The sequence below is a fragment of the Raphanus sativus genome, chromosome 7 (genome assembly GCF_000801105.2).
Source record: "Raphanus sativus cultivar WK10039 chromosome 7, ASM80110v3, whole genome shotgun sequence".
In the NCBI taxonomy this organism is placed as follows: Eukaryota; Viridiplantae; Streptophyta; class Magnoliopsida; order Brassicales; family Brassicaceae; genus Raphanus; species Raphanus sativus.
In genome coordinates, this window is record NC_079517.1 from 2,908,242 (window position 1) to 2,924,986 (window position 16,745).

General features: G+C 35.3%; 3 protein-coding genes across 4 annotated transcripts; all 3 read right to left on the reverse strand.

The window, feature by feature from the left end:
• Positions 1–4,903: 4,903 nt before the first annotated feature.
• LOC108816145 (gibberellin-regulated protein 14) lies at positions 4,904–6,369 on the reverse strand. The gene is made up of 4 exons (XM_018588713.2): positions 6,290–6,369; positions 6,035–6,067; positions 5,420–5,882; positions 4,904–5,329 (listed from the first exon to the last, which is right to left on the reverse strand). The coding sequence occupies exons 1-4, from the start codon at positions 6,338–6,340 to the stop codon at positions 5,145–5,147; spliced, it is 732 nt and encodes a 243-aa protein (XP_018444215.1). The 5' UTR covers positions 6,341–6,369; the 3' UTR covers positions 4,904–5,144.
• Positions 6,370–12,578: 6,209 nt separating this feature from the next.
• On the reverse strand, positions 12,579–13,869 carry LOC108814886 (uncharacterized). Its single transcript, XM_018587528.2, has one exon. It carries the CDS (start codon positions 13,286–13,288, stop codon positions 12,770–12,772), a length of 519 nt encoding a protein of 172 aa, XP_018443030.1. The 5' UTR covers positions 13,289–13,869; the 3' UTR covers positions 12,579–12,769.
• Positions 13,870–14,116: 247 nt separating this feature from the next.
• Positions 14,117–16,703, reverse strand: LOC108814885 (uncharacterized). 2 transcript variants are annotated; one of them, XM_018587526.2, is made up of 7 exons: positions 16,556–16,703; positions 16,331–16,453; positions 16,065–16,244; positions 15,345–15,515; positions 15,088–15,270; positions 14,900–14,991; positions 14,117–14,814 (listed from the first exon to the last, which is right to left on the reverse strand). In XM_018587526.2, the coding sequence occupies exons 1-7, from the start codon at positions 16,647–16,649 to the stop codon at positions 14,230–14,232; spliced, it is 1,428 nt and encodes a 475-aa protein (XP_018443028.1). In that variant the 5' UTR covers positions 16,650–16,703; the 3' UTR covers positions 14,117–14,229. The 2 variants fall into 2 exon arrangements, with proteins under 2 accessions (XP_018443028.1, XP_018443029.1); XM_018587527.2 differs by having other exon boundaries at positions 16,560–16,698.
• Between the last annotated feature and the right edge of the window lie 42 nt (positions 16,704–16,745).

A 16,745-nucleotide genomic window follows, 5' to 3' on the forward strand; every position in this document is an offset into this window, starting at 1 on the left:
CACTCAAATGCTTATGCTCCAATCTCGTCTTATCTTGTCTCTCTTCCATCAAATTAGTTTCATATTGTTGATATCAGATTACTACGATTACTTGTGTTTAGAATGCAAGTAAGAATAACTCTCTTTATTACTTCAAGGAAAAACTTACTCAAACCTCAAAGACTTACAAACTCCACACCACCTTACATAACTCGTCACAATGGTGTTTATATATCAAGCTAAACAACAACGAAAACCTAGTAAAGATAATGATCCTATTTGTTTGTAGATAACTCCTAAAACAACTCCTCATCTTTATCTCCATGTCTCGGATATACTAGGATCTTCTTAGCTTGATACACAGCGATACTTTAGGCTGTGTCTATCAACTTCAGGCTTATCTCAACAATCCCTCCTTTAAGCTTGAAGTTGACTTGTGCCAAATCTCGAACGCCAATGAACTCCCTCATCTCTGCAAATTTAATCTTGCCAAGCGCCTTTGTCAAGATGTCTGCTTTTTGTTGACTACTGGACACATGCTCGACGCCAACCAACCCTTTCTCCACACACTCACGTATGAAATGATATCGTCTATGAATGTGTTTACTGCGCCCATGAAATACAGGGTTCTTGGTAAGTGAAATTGCTGACTTGTTGTCAACTCGAAGCATCACTCTGTCACACACTCCGCCAGTAATCTCGCTTAGAATATCTTGAAGCCACAATGCCTGTTTTGCTGCCTCTGTAGCAGCCATAAATTCAGCCTCACACGACGACAGAGCTACAATTTCCTGCTTTTGTGAACACCAAGTAACAGGGCTCTCACCAAGATAGAAGATATGCCCTGTTACACTCTTCCCATCATCAGCATCCACGTTCAAAGAGCTGTCACTGTAACCCACTAGCTCTGGTTTCCTGTCTGAACGCCAGTAGGTAAGACCACAAGACGTAGTACCCTTCAAGTACCTCAAAACATGCGTCAATGCAGAGTCATGTGACACCTTTGGATCAAGCATGTATCGGCTTAATACTCCAATGCTATATGCCATGTCAGGTCGCGTGTGAATCAAGTACCGCAGACACCCAATAGTTCTTCTATACCTCTTTTCATCAACAGATCTTTCTTCCGTTGCTTTTGACAGCTTCAGACTCATCTCCATAGGTGCTTTAACAGAGTTGCAGTCACCCATTCCAGTCTCAGATAAAATCTTAGACGCATATCTCTCCTGTTTCAGTGTAATGCCATCCTCATGTTGCATTACCTCAATACCCAAGTAGTAGGATAACCTTCCCAAGTCACTCATTTCAAATTTAGCCTCCATTTCCCTCTTGAACTCGTTGATCATTGACACGTCTGACCCAGTAACAAGTAAATCATCTACATACACAGCCAAGACCAGAATATGTTCTTTCTTCTGTCGTTGATACAAAGATGGTTCCTTTGAGCACCTCTCAAACTTCAACTCCTTGAGAATCTGGTTCAACTTATCGTTCCAGGCTCTGGGAGCTTGTTTCAAGCCGTAGAGAGCCTTAGAGAGCTTGTACACCTTATCTTCACATCCTTTTATCACAAACCCCTCTGGTTGCGTAACATAGACCACTTCCTTAAGGTCGCCGTGAAGAAATGCGGTCTTTACGTCCAAGTGATGAACTTCCCAGTTACTCGACGCTGCCAAGGCTATGATAAGTCGTATGGTTTCCATCCTTGCAACAGGGGCAAACACCTCGTCGTAGTCAATCTCGTGTCTCTGCACATACCCCTTTGCAACCAACCTAGCTTTAAACTTGTTGATACTTCCATCTGGGTTTCGTTTGACTTTGAAGACCCATTTGAGACCGATAGGTTTGGCTCCTTTCGGTAAGTCAACTAAAGACCAGGTTTGGTTCTTCTCAATTGAAGCTATCTCGTCTTTACACGCATCCAACCACACTTTCAAGTCCTTAGCTTCAGCAAAATCCCAAGGTTCTTCGTTAATTGACATTAGAAGCCATTCGCACTCTGCTTCGGCTATCAAAACGTAATCAGATAGGTACTCTGGTGGTGATTTTACTCTTGTTGACCGTCTTAAGTGTGGCTGAGCTTCTTCATCATCAGAAAGTTCCACTACTTCCTCATCGCAGCCCTCGTTACTCTCCTCTGTTTTCACCTATGTTTCTGCACTATCACCTCCTTGCTCTGTACTATCACCTCCTTGCTCTGTTTCTTTGATACTATCAACTTCTTTTAGGCCTCTGTTCCCAAACTCTTCTAGGTTGATAGTAAACGTACCAGCATCAGTTTTATCACCTTGTTTGTTCCATTTCCACTCTTCTTCTTCCATGAAAATCACATCCCGACTCACTATGATTTTCTTACTGTTTGGATCATACAAACGATAAGCCTTGCTTCCAGGTTCAGTTCCGAGATGTACCAAAGCGCGAGACCTGTCGTCAAGCTTCTTCCTGTGAGGAGACTCGACTCTCGTATAACCGACGCAACCAAACACACGCAAATGAGAAAGGTTTGGTTTTGTCCCTTTGAAAGCCTCATACGAAGTCATAGTAGACAGAGTTCGCGTAGCAGTTCTGTTGATTAGATACGTGGCGTGTCTCACCGCCTCTCCCCACATGTAGTTTGGAACCTTCATGTGCTTTAGAACACTTCTCGTCATCTCTAAAATGGTTCTGTTCCGTCTCTCTACTACCCCATTTTGTTAGGGAGAGTATGGTGCAGTGAGATGTCTCTGAATCCCATGTTTTTCACAGTAAGCATTAAACTCAGATGAAGTGAACTCACCCCCTCTGTCTGTTCGAAGAGTTTTAATGGAAGTACCGGTTTCTTGTTCTATCGATGTCTTGAATTTTCTGAACCTTTCAAAAGCTTCGCTCTTTTCCTTCATCAACATCGACCACATATAGCGTGTGTGATCATCTATAATGACAAACACATATCTGTTCTTTCCAGGTGTAGGAGGAGTGATCGGACCACAGAGGTCTCCATGTAACAATTCTAGCTTCTGCGATGCACGAAACGTTGTTGCTTTGGGAAAAGGCTTCCTTGACTGCTTCCCAAGTAAGCAGGAAACACATGTCTGTGACACTCAATTCAAGCTTATCAACCATCACCTTTATATTGTCAAAGTTCACGTGTCCTAGCCTCGCATGCCATTGATTAGAGACACTCAATGTTGCTGCTTGAAGACATGCCATAGTTTCTGCTTCCAGTGCCACTTTGTACAGCCGGTTTCTTCCTCTACTTGTTCTTACTAGCAGCCTTCCTACTCGATCATATACTGTAAGTAAGTCCTCCTTCATCCTTACTTCGCATCCTGCTTCAGTTGCTTGCCCCAAGCTAATGATGTTGCTCCTAAGAGCTGGGATATAGTACACTTTTGACATTCTTTTCTTTACTCCCCCTTTGAAGACAAAGACAATAGAGCCTTTCCCCTTGATGTCGATTCGTGAGTCATCACCGAATTTTACCTTCCCTGTGATTGTCTCATCCAACGTACTGAAGTAGGAACGATCCCCAGTCATGTGATTACTGGCTCCGTTGTCCAGATACCACACGTTGCTCTTGTCCTGATGTGTCTCCAAGACGTTAACATTCACCTTTTCTTCATTAAGAAACACTATCTCGTTTAACATCAGCGCATCAGCCTCGTGTGTCTTGTCTTTTTCTTTATCTTCCTGTGTCTCTTGTACTAACTTCAGCAACCGATCAGGGCAGTCACTAGCATAATGCCCCAGCTTATCACATCGATAGCATGTGATCCCTGATGCATCTCTGGCACCGTTAAGTCGTCCACGACCTCTTCCTCTACTGGTGTATCTTCCACCGCGTCCACGACCTCTATTAGTCCCACTGAACTGTCGTGCTTGTTGCTGATCAGCATCAGCATACATCAGTTTACTCTGCTCATCCACTGTATCTTCTTCCTCTCCTAAACGTTCTTCATAAGCCTTTAGACGGCCAATGATGTCCTCAAAACCAGTCTTCTTCAAGTCCAGAACTTGCTCTAGTGCAGCGACTATATGAATGTACTTTCTGTGAGGGAGACTTTTCAGAAACTTCTTGACAAGTTTTGATTCTTCTATTTCTTCTCCAAGCGCAGCTGACTTTGAAGATATTTCAGAGATTCTTCCAGTAAAATCATCTATGGTCTCGTTGTCCTTCATCTTCAAGCGATCGAACTCAGCCATAAGAGTCTGTAGACGAGCCTCTTTGACCCTGTCGGCACCCATATGTCTGGTTTTGATGGCGTCCCAGACCTTCTTCGCCGTATCTAACTCGCCTACTTGCAGAACAAGCGACTCAGGTATGGACTGTACTAACAACGCCATGGCCATGTTATTCTTCTCATCGTCTCCTTCCCCTGCCTCAATGATATCCCAAGCTTTGTGAACTTTCAATAGGATCTTCATCTTAATTGCCCACACAGTGTAGTTTGTGGAACTGAGAATAGGGCATTTTATAGAAGAAGATCCTATTTCCTTAGACTTCGCCGTAGCGCCCGTAGCAACCGTGAGATCTCCCATTGCTCTCAACCTGAAAGCTCTGATACCACAGTGTTGATATCAGATTACTACGATTACTTGTGTTTAGAATGCAAGTAAGAATAACTCTCTTTATTACTTCAAGGAAAAACTTACTCAAACCTCAAAGACTTACAAACTCCACACCACCTTACATAACTCGTCACAATGGTGTTTATATATCAAGCTAAACAACAACGAAAACCTAGTAAAGATAATGATCCTATTTGTTTGTAGATAACTCCTAAAACAATTCCTCATCTTTATCTCCATGTCTCGGATATACTAGGATCTTCTTAGCTTGATACACAGCGATACTTTAGGCTGTGTCTATCAACTTCAGGCTTATCTCAACACATATTACCCTCGAATAAAAAAAGTGTTGTGTGGCCCGAATATATATACCTTTTTAAAAGTCTGGGTCGTATAAAAAAAAATTATTACTATTTGATTAAAACAAAACAAAATCCACAAAAAGCCTCAATTCAACGAAAAAAGGTTTCTTACACAGTCCGTAAACGCACATCCAGCTCAAAGTTACTAAACCAAAAATAAAACGCATTGCAAACTTATATGAAAACACCATTTCCCTCTTAAATCATCATTGATTTAATGATGATTCTTCACATTAACCATGGTTCATAAAAGGCTTAAGGACATTTGGGCCTTCCGTCACGTGTCTTCATGTTGGCGTAACAAGATCCACACTTCTCCTTATTACCGTAAGTGCCAGGGGGCACGCATTTGCAGCGGTAGCAGCACGTGACGCACGCCCTCATACATACGTTCTGCCTCGAGTGTTGGCCACATCGTGTCCCACATAAAGACACGCAATCTATACCGTCCAAAACAGTAGTCCAGTGTTAAAGTTACAATCAGTAATAATCATTAGAATTTCAGAAGAATATCTTTAACTGATATTTACCTATACGAGTTCTAACTGGAGGTGGTGTCGGTGGTTTGGCCGGAGGTGTCGGTGGTTTAACATGGGGTGGATTGACCGGAGGTGATGGGATTGGGTTCACAGGTGGTTTAACCGGTGGTGGTATCGTAACCGGTGTTGTCGGGGTTGGTTTAACTGGCGCTGTAGGTGGTTTGACTGGTGGGATCGTGGGAGGCTTAACCAGTGGCGTTGGGGGTTTGTACGTAGGTGGTTGAACCGGTGGTGTTGTGGGTGGTTTGACAGTTGGTGGTCTGATAAGTGGTGATGTGGGTGGTTTAACCTGAGGTGGGTATGATTTAACCGGTGGTTTGGTTGGTGTAACCGGAGTGGCTGGAGGTTTGACTGGGGGTGTTGTGGTGGGTGGTTTAATCGGAATTGTAGGCAGTGTGGGTGGCTTAACTAGTGGCGGTGAGGGTTTGTACGTTGGAGACGGTGGTACAGAGACCTATTTACAGATTGCAAATTTTAACTTTAATTCCTTATAAAATTCTAAAAGGGTAAAGGTCAATAAATATATACACTACTTTGTAGTTGAGTACACATTAAAAGTTTAAAACTAAACAAAGCGAAAAATAGAAGTTAGGAACATATTACTACCTTGGTTTGTTCATTCGAAGCCGCAAAAACAACCTGCTCAGTGATCAATCCAAATATATATTAGTTAAAATGTAAAAAAAAAAATATTAGTTAAAATGTGCAAACACGTAACGTGCATAGATATATACTACTATTTTCTCGCAGTTTACAGAATAAAACAGAATAGAAAACAGTGTTTCAAAAGGTAAAAAAAAAACAATACTTTTCTTTAGAAAAGCCTAATAACTTCATGTTCAAAAATAACTAATAACTTACATCTGTGAAGACTTGAAGAAAGATAAAGACAGAAAGAAGTGAGAGCGCCATTTTTGTGGGAGATGAGGAAGTGGCGAAGTCACACGAAGAAGACCAATGGCATTTTGTGCTATAAATAGAAGTTCTTTTTATTAATAATTATTAATTCCTCTTTTATCCATAAAATACAAATAAATAGTTTTAATGCATAGTAGGTCCAGAGTAGTTATTATATGCATGCATAAAACTGCCATTGCCACTTTATTCATTCATACACCAACTTGGAATACTTTACCAATAAAAATCATTTTTAACTCTACGGACCAGTGAAATTATGGGAGATGTTTGCGTACCCGAGAAACTAGTGGATGGCAAAATTAACATTAATTAGTTTATTTTGGATAAACTATTGTAGTAATAGGTAGTTTATTTAGCAGTACTCCATTTGCCCATAAAGCTGTGTCCCTTATATATTTTTGGTTTTTGATAAAATAAACATGAGTCGCTTATAACATTGCACCAGTGAAAAAGGGTTTGTCGTTTATCATGTGCTAACATGTCCAACGAAAATTACAATAAAGCGTTTTGTGAAATATATAAGCTAATAGTGTATCCTTTATATAAAAAAATAGAAAATGTTATCAGATCAGAGATGGACAATAGCACATGAGTCCTTTGAATAGTTTCGGTGATTTTATTATCTTTTTCTGACATATAGGGACGAGGGTTAACGCAGTGCGTACTGCATACACTTCCTCCTTGATGTTAACATGATATATTTTTTCATTATTTTACACTTTAATCCATTTTACAAATATCTATGAAAGATTACAAATGTTTGTTATCTTATACCGTAATTCGTTAGGGGTGAACAGATATCCAGGTTATGTGAGTACATAAAAGCCACTGGTAAAAAATAACATATAGATTTTAGCAACAAAAAAAAACATATAGAGGTGCATAATAAAAAATCATTATAATTATTACATTATGATCTAACGATAAATTATTCCAAAATTTATATTACTCAAATGACATCCGCTCTAATATTTTGATATAATCTTATGAAACCCTTATAAATGTTTGTTATGTCAGATGTAATATTCGTTAGATCATCTCTGAAATTAGTTTATTTTCCATTTTTATTTCATTTTAAAGTAAGTTTTGTTTCAACTCTACTTCATTTATATTTCAAAATAAAATAATGAATAGTATTAATCAAATTTGAAAATATATGGTTCACGTATTCATTTTTGAGGATAAACTTTTTAACTATTATTTTATATTTTATAATGAAAATAATATGCATATTTATTTTCTAAGAATTTTTAACTCAATTAAAAAGAATCAAAGATAAATGGTTCATCTCTTACTTCTAAACACTTTGTTAAGCACTTATAAAAAAACTATATATATGATATTTTTACAAATTACGATGTTTTATGTTTGTTTATCCATGTTACATAATAAATTTATTATATGATAATGTTCAATTTATAATTAAATAATAATTGTATAGCTTATTGTTAAAACAAAATATTTAGGTGAAATTGGTAAATATGAAAATATAAAATTTTGTTAATAATCAATGATAAAGTGAAGATGAAATATATTTGAATTATTCTTTTTACAAGAAGATTATGAAACAAACCATTGAAATAAATGTTGTTTTATTTTTATTGATATTTTGAAAATAAAAACAAAACCAACCGTTAAAGATGTTCTTATGACATCTTTAAACCTACTCTATTTTTAACTCTAAATTCTATTTTGGAGTAAAATCTTCTCCAATTTATTTTGGAGTTGAACTCTTTTTATTTATGAAGTGGGTCATTTTAATCGTAGACGTTTTATTTCATACTTAATAATATTAAACATGATATACTAACATGAAAAGATATAATACTCCACAAAATATTATTAAATAGTTTAAATGCATAAAATAATAAAAACAAAACTAAGCATAAATAATATTAAATAAATATAATATAAAAAAAAAATTTAATAGTTTGGTGAGTTATTTTTGGAACTATCAAGATCGACGGAATATTATTTAAACTGAATATATGAGTTTTTTTATCCTCTGGATCAAAATTTTTGATTGATAACGTTTGTACTTGATAAACTTGATATAAACACAAATAGTTAAATCTAGTATATAATTCAAATAACAAAACAAAATTATTTTCTTTTTTATGTTTTTAATGCATAAATTTATTTTTGAATTAGGAAAATTGCATATGATAAAAATTGCACCATTTGAAGTTGGAACAAAAACTCCAATTGTATTTTCAATAATAGATGTTCAAATTAAATAAAATATATTTTTATTAAAGTTTTGTAAACATAAAATAATTGGATTGATTTTTAATTTTTTTATAAGTTGAAAGTACTACTTACGATTATTAACTAAATAGAAAATAAATCATTTGTGAATATATATTTTTGAAGTAAAAGATGGAATAATAAATTGGAATAAAATCAAATCCCATTTTGGAGTTATACTATTTTAAAGTGAAAAAATAGAATGATATATTGAAAATGCTCTGAGACATAATGATTGAACTGTGTTAGTCCATACATAATAACCGAAATGTGTTAGTCCATATTAACGTTAGATATTTTGTGTAAATCTTCAACTATAAAAAGTGATGAATGTGTCATAAGTACAACAAATGCTTGAGCTATGATTCACTATATACTCCGCATCATAAGATAAATACTAAATATACAATGTGACGATCATAAACACACAACTACATGCATTGTACCAAGCATGGAACCCAAAAGTCTATAGAAGACCACAACCTCCATGCTTTGGGGGAACCCATATGAGCTATTATATAATATTATTATATTGGATTTTTTTCCAATAAACAAAACATTAGTTTTCACTTTTTTGAAATTTAAGACATTGTCCTCTTGCAAGGAAGAAAATAATCCTAAATAAAAACTGAACATTAATGTTTTTCCTTAAATCACAAAATGGAAGAAAAATATCATTTAATATGAGCTATACTATGCAGCAGAGCTCTTTGTATCTCGTTCATCAACAACCATAGCTATGATCAACTTGAATCTGAAAACCGAAGCTTTTGTGTCCTACCAAATCCCAAAGACTCCAGTGTCACGATACATTCGCTGTGAAACTGGTTCTTACACTATTAGAAAAAAAAGTTGGAATTTCATTTGCATATAAGGAGGAAGACAATCACATAATCTAGGTATCTAATTTATGTTGAGACAAACCAAGTCACTTCCAGATAATAAAATACAAACATGTTTAGATACCTAAACCAAGTATCTAATATATGTCTAAATGCACAAAAAATGATTATATAAAGTTTGTATATTTTTGAAGTTGGTACTAAAAAGGTTATTAGTTGCAGTATTTTGTTATCTGGAATTTATAAAACAAACAAAAGGTAGCTGGGTTTAGTTGAATTGTATTTTTTTGCGGGGAAACAATCACTAATAACCAAAACATGTTAAACTTTGTTAAACTGCCAAAACACCAAACTTTCTTATTAACAATATCAGTTGCAACTATATGGAAACATTTTCTTAATAGACTTTAAGCATCATTAATATATGACACTAGTAATGATGTCTATTAATCATGTGATCAACATTATGTTATTATTATTGAGTAATATATGAGATAAATATTTACCTAATTTGGTGTCTACAGAAGTTAGAAAAATTATCTTTTGCATTACAATGACATTTATATAAGTTATATAGCTGAAGATTTTTGTCTTGGTTATACATGAAATTTGAGAATTGAAATATAACAATCTACGGTAAACATTTTCCAGTAGCAATAAATAAATTTTAAGGTTTTTTGTCTGTATCAAAATTGAACTTTAAATTCTTTCTATTTGATTTCAAGTATATATATGTAATATCAACAACTTCATATTACAAAAAAAAATTAAATAAACAACTCCATATTACTAATCAAGGAAAAATAATTAAATACAAACTAAAATCAGTCTTCTCAACATTTTGAAACATTCCCTCACCCCCAACAAATTTTCTATATAAAAATTGCAAAAGAGAATTCGCAATCTTCACAACAGAAATTCATATTTTAAACATAAAAGTAATGGCTACTCTAGATATTCAAGTTTAACATTATTTTTATTGGTAAGCTTGTGGTTTGAAGAAAATTATTTGTCGATGCCAACTTAGTCTCATTTTTACAGTCTCATTTTTACTTGTTACTTTTGAGATCAACATTTTCTAATAATCATCTTCTTCCTTATTTATCCGTTAATTATCTCCTTTATTTCTGATTTTTTCTAACACTAGTCTTCTTTTTCCTACATTGTAGTTTATTTAAAAATCAATGGTTGGTTAGGGGAGAATCAACTAATAAATCGAGAATTTCAATTATGTGATTGTTTGATTCTAAGTAAAAAACGTGATGAAAGCTTCAGATACAATAAAAATAATAATCCAAAACTTAGTTAAAAATTTTCTTCATCAAAGGTCAACTCAGCCTCACAATGATACCATATACACTGGTTTCTTTATTCAACACCCTAGTTTTTTTTGTCATTCCACATTATTTTTATATTCCATATCATATTTTTTTCTACTCAATAATTCAATAAACATTTAGTTTTGTATTTATAATGCTTTTTATTTTTTCTAATGTCAACATTATATCTATCTATTTTTCACCAAAATATTTATTAAAAATATTAATTAATTATTGAATGTTAAAAATTATACCAAATTGTTAATAATTAAAATTAATTAAAGTTTCTAAACTAATAATGGGTTATTTAAAACATATTAAGTTATAAAAAAATCTTAAAATTATAATAAAATTATATGTTCAAATCATTTGAAACAAATCTCCATTTATAAAACACTAAATGATAAACTTTGATATAAAATTTAAATTAATAAACTATTTTGTTATAAATAATTGATATAAAAAAATTAGGGTGAAAAAATATTCAGTAATTTCAGTCATCTATAAATATTGTGGACCCTATTTGTAATTTTCAAGATATAGAAAACATTCGGCATCTATTAATCCATATTACTTTTTTTTTGGTTTTTCAACACTTCCATTAAAAAGATTCAACTGTTGTAAAGTGCATTCAACTAAAAACATGCGATTAAAAGTCCATAAAGGTCTCAATTTTTTATTAAATTGTTGTTTCGTATATTTCCAGTAAATAATTAAAAAATAATAAAATAAAATAAACTAAATATATGAGCAACTGCCACTTGTAAACTGAGTATGTAAAAGAATTCATATAAATTCTATGCACTGATACGGTATCACTCACTCATTTTCACTGATGGAATTGTTTCCGAGCTCAACATTCTTTACAATCTTTCTTTATTTCTCCTTCAATCTTCTTATACTTATGTGGCATTAATAAGGTTTATCAATTTATAAGTGCTTTTATTAAGGGACTGACTGGTTTTCCCGCTACCACCCGCAAACGCAGCTTTTGCGGTTCATAGCGGTTGTTGGCGTTTCGAAACAATCACAGAAAACGCTACAAATCGCTTCAAACCGCTCCGAACCTCTTAAAATCAAAAGCTGGTTCCAGCTAGTGTTTGCGGTTGTGGGCGATTGCGGGAGGGTAATTTTTTTTCTTTAAAAACAGAATAAATAAAAATAATACTAAAAATATCCAATAAAAATTTTAAATTGAAATAATAGAAATTGTAAAATGTATTCATATTATATTTCAATTTATATTATAAAAATTTAAAGCCAAAATATTTTCTATAAATTTTTAAAATTTAAGAATATGATTCTATAAATATAAATTTTATATTTATCATATTATTATGATTTTTAATATTTTTATAATTACATAAAATGTAAATATTGTTAAATTATTATTTAACAGATGTTGCGTTTGGTAGTTTACCAGTCATAAGAATTCCGCAAACGCAACAATTTCTAACAGTTGTACCAGTCGTACAAATCTCTAAAAAACGCTTAAAACCGCAACCATCCGCACCCGCAAACTTCCGGAACCGCAACCGCAACCGCTGCGGTTACACCAGTCAGGCCCTAAATCAAGGTTGTTTAGGCGAGAATAAACTAAATCAAAGTAAGCAATTGAACGTTTTGACTTTTGAGAGAATGACGGAAATAATCCAAAAGTGTGAATATGTGATTGATTCTTCGGTTTTTGTCTACTTTATTTTAACAGAATAGTTTCATTAGGAGTTTTGATGCGTCGATATGCTAAGATTAATACTTGTTATTCTTCAAGAAAAAACAAAAGCAGGATATCAAGTTTTTGTTCTAAACTTTATGAAGTCTGCGTGCAAGGAAATCACTTCTTTGAGAAATGAGAACATATTATCATCTAAAAAATGAGTGCACTCAAAGTGAAATGATATTACAAAATCTGAAAAGAAAACAAAAATGTATAAAATAATAATTCTTCATAAAATCCGATACCTTTCATAGGTGCACGTTAGAAGACAACCCACAAAAACAAAAACGTGTGGCCTTTACTTAATCATCGGAGGCGCGTAGTTATCGTTGTCGAGATCAATGGAGCATTTGGTGGAGACCGGCAGAGACAACGGTGCGGTGAACCTCATCGAGTAATCACGGTAAGGAAACTCATCTTCGAAATGTCCCATCTGTTTACCATCGTCAAAATTCAACGAGTAACTCGACGTATCGTACCGGAAACCAACCTGATCCGGCCTACTACTACAGCCGTCCCCTCCGCAGCCGCAGAAGTGACTCCGGCCAACGCGGCGGATGAAGGTCTTCCACCTGGGGCCAGCCAAGATTTCAGACCACTCCCTCATCTTGTTCCACCCGGAGATCCACCAACGCTCGTCGGGCTCCAACTTATCCACCGTTCTGATTCGTTGCCACCATACGTTACCACCTGGACCGGACGGCTGAGATGATCCGAGACATGGGAGGAGGAAACAACAACCTCTCTTCGCGAACATGGCTTCGTGCATATCGTCGGTCGTGTCCATTTCAGAGATAGGAAAAGATTGAAGCCCCATTGTTTTTTTATCGAGAAGATTTAAAAGAAAGGGAGGGACAGAGCGAATACAGAGTCGGTTCGATTCTTAGAATCCTCCTTCCCCTGCTTCTCTGCAACCCTAACCCTAAACCTTTCTCTCTCTGGAAAGATGAACGATGCCTTTGCCTTTCTCCAAGTTACGAGTCCGTTTCTTAAGGGGAGAGGAACGGGAATAAATAAAATGGCCAGCTAAAACAAGAGCTGGAATTGCGTAACTGCCAAGCTGGTTTTATATAATCTTCCCTTAACCGTTTTCGATTTTCTAGTATAAACCGAAACTGAACCGGTGTTTACATTCTTAAATGCTTAGATCTCATACATACTACGTACGTAACGTTAACTTTCCTTTTTTACTACAACGTGAACTTGTTACGTCGCTCCTGTAAACCCTTGTAGCCGGTAGCTTTTTCAACGGATCCTCGCTAAGAAGCAGACGTGAGGCGTGGGGAAGAATATTCGAAAATCCTTGCCAACCATATATTATATACATCCAGTGAATGTATTCCATCGACCGTTGTATGGCTCTGTACAATATTTTTGGTTTACAAACTAACTGCCAAAAATCATACTATAAAATGAGTTATATGTGTTTGAAAATACCCGTCATCAATAAATACTAGTGTTATTATATATTAAACTATTAGAGTGTGAATTTTTCTTAAAAGAAAAAGTAATTTAAGACTAATAAACACATAGCGATATAGTATAGTCAGGGGCGTTCCTGAAAGATAGAAGACCTGAAACATTTTACAAAGGTTTTAACTAAAAAAATTTTTTTAGCTAATTTGGGAGCTTTTTTCAGTGTAAATATTTTAAAAAAAATTGGGGGCCATAGTCCAATGTTTCACCTTGCTGTGCTCAGGACCGCCCCTGAGTATAGTACACACACTCTAAGTAACTGATGAAAATTTGATTTTGTAATCAGTAAACATGAGAAGAATATCCCATGTAGTTAATTCTAGGCCGTAGATTTCGCTGATCGTTCATTGCTTCCTTGAAATCAACAGCTTTGATCACCATAGCTTCTCGGCGGCCGTCTTGCTCCTGAACTGCCCCAAACACAATCTCGTTCTCTCGGTTATCTTCGGTACCGTTCACTTTTCGTTTCTGCTGGTTTTGGTATTGGTCACAATCTTGGTAATAAGACCGGTTTTGGTTTGTTCCTTGTGCTCTAAGGTAGGGTTTATCCTGATTTGTACCTGATCTCGGTTCTAAAGCCGGTGGTCCATCTTCTTCCGGTATAGCAAAGCTCTCTTGTACCGGCCACTGGTTCGACTGTTGCGGATGGTGGTAGTGGAAATCTTGGGGAGTAACTTTCCTTGGTCCGGTCATAATTTCAGAAACCGAAGAACCGGTTTTCACCACAAGCTTTCCAAGAGAACCGAGAAATCCTTCTTCATTTTCCGGTTCATGTTGAGGTGGAATTAATGGCTGTCTAACCGGTCTAGGATAACGTTGATATGGAGCCATTGTCATGTTCGGTTTTGCTACATGCCTCTTATTATCCTGAAATCAAAAACAAACCAATAATGATAATTGGTTATGGTTTAACTCTTACTTCGAAATGATACAAACCAAACTGTTCACTTACATGACGAAACGAAGAGAACAATGATCGTACTCTACGTACTAATAACGCAAACATATATCCAAAAAATGCAGCAGCAACGAGCAAAGCAGTTCCTGCATATACACAAAAAGCCAAAACGGCGTCGTCTAAAGCAAAGAACAAAACAAAAAAGACAAACACCAACAATGTTAGCTTGTTTGGAAAGTTACCAAGATGGAGATTTGTTTCGGGTTCGGGTTCTGGTTCGTGATGAGAACAGTCATGATCGTGAAGCTGAATCTCTCTAATCACTTGATTTCCACGATCAATGACTAGAAGAGAGCAGATTGAAGAGACGTAGATCAAATCAAAGTCATCAGAGAATCTTCCTCCAGCAGCGATGGTTGAGACTCCTTGACATAAACAAACCAAGAAAAATCTTTGAAGATTTTCAAATAGCAAACGCAGATGTTGAAATTGTAGTTACCTTCGTCGCTGATCTTGCGTATGGCCATATTATTAGTATCGGCAACGTAGATGTTTCCACCGTCGTCGATGGCTAATCCTCGAGGACGATTCATTTTGGCTTCTTTGAGCTTTCCGTCGACGTGTCCTGTGTAGCCTTCTTGTGAACCAGATACTAGCTTTGGTTTAGCATCTTCAATAAATTCAAAATCCAAATATTAACAAATCCATTGCGAGTCAGATTGAAGAACAATGAAAACGCGAGAAGCAAGACCCTGAATCTGAATCTATCTACTGTGCGTCTTAGAATCTATCTAAAAGCGAAAGTGAGGTGTGGTGATTTAATGTAAAAAAAGTTTGTTAACTTGACTAACAAGAAACAGCAAGAAGAATAAACCTGAAAAACAGAGAAACAGAACATGGATAAAAGCTAAATGTGTCGTGTTTTGGACTAAAGTTAACTCTAAAAAGGATTTTGCTGTCAAGTAAAGAACATTTGGAATCTAAAATATGAAGAATCTCACTTTTAGTGAACTGAGAAAAGCAAAAGAAAAATTAATCCCCATCTTGAAGCAAAGCATAATTGTAGATACATGATTCAACGTTTTGGTGGGTCATGTTTTGAGGTTAATAGATCGAATATACCGTAAAATAATAAATTAGTGGTATACAATACAATCTTAATATACAATTTTGGAGTACCTTTTTCATAAAATCTATTTCAAAAAGAAAATGAACTTACATCTAGAAAGAGGCATGGAAATTTTGTGGATGTTACTGTTCTCAGAATCCAGGACAATAAGCTCTTCTCCATCAGGGGAAACTTCAATCGCATAGGGCTCAATCCCAAGCTTACTTCCATCAAACACTGTCTCTATGTTATATCCACTTTCATATTTCACCATCGAACGGCTAGAAACACCTGTCGCACATTATCTCAGCTTTTCTATTTTAAGTCTTATGACAGTTCAAACTTTGACAACAAGATCATATAGAAGAAGTACGTACCTATTTTGTTGTTGGTCGTCTTACCAGATTTGGTGATGGCTGTTGTGGTCGTGGAGGTCTGAAGAGACCACAACCACTTCCACAGCAGTGATGCTACATTTGTCACAAGTCCACTTACGATCTCTGTTCACAAACCAAAGAAAAACAAGAACATCTTAAGTCATTTATCAAAACGAGGTTCTTGCAAAAAAAAAAAAAATCATATTAGGGTAGTCAAGAACTCACTAACAGGAGGAGGCTTAGCTGAAACTGAAGACAACCCACAAAAGAGAAACAAGAAAATTAGAGATAGAACCACCCAGTTTCCATTTTTCATCATTTTTTTTCTCTGTAACGAAAACAGAGCAAGCGTTGCTTACACGTTTTAAGAGGTTTATGCACTTGTATATGTATTCTTTGTTTCTATGCACTTATA

Excerpts from the sequence above, each read along its gene's own strand:
- LOC108814886 (XM_018587528.2), bottom strand. The coding sequence starts at position 13,288 with ATGGGGCTTCAATCTTTTCCTATCTCTGAAATGGACACGACCGACGAT.
- LOC108814885 (XM_018587526.2), bottom strand. The coding sequence starts at position 16,649 with ATGATGAAAAATGGAAACTGGGTGGTTCTATCTCTAATTTTCTTGTTT. Across the intron at positions 15,271-15,344 it reads ACGCAAGATCAGCGACGAAG|GAGTCTCAACCATCGCTGCT; the intron begins GTAACTACAATT and ends GTTTATGTCAAG. Across the intron at positions 14,815-14,899 it reads TGTTCTCTTCGTTTCGTCAT|GATAATAAGAGGCATGTAGC; the intron begins GTAAGTGAACAG and ends TTTTGATTTCAG.
- LOC108816145 (XM_018588713.2), bottom strand. The coding sequence starts at position 6,340 with ATGGCGCTCTCACTTCTTTCTGTCTTTATCTTTCTTCAAGTCTTCACA. Across the intron at positions 5,883-6,034 it reads CTTCGAATGAACAAACCAAG|GTCTCTGTACCACCGTCTCC; the intron begins GTAGTAATATGT and ends ATCTGTAAATAG. Across the intron at positions 5,330-5,419 it reads TCCAGTTAGAACTCGTATAG|ATTGCGTGTCTTTATGTGGG; the intron begins GTAAATATCAGT and ends TGGACGGTATAG.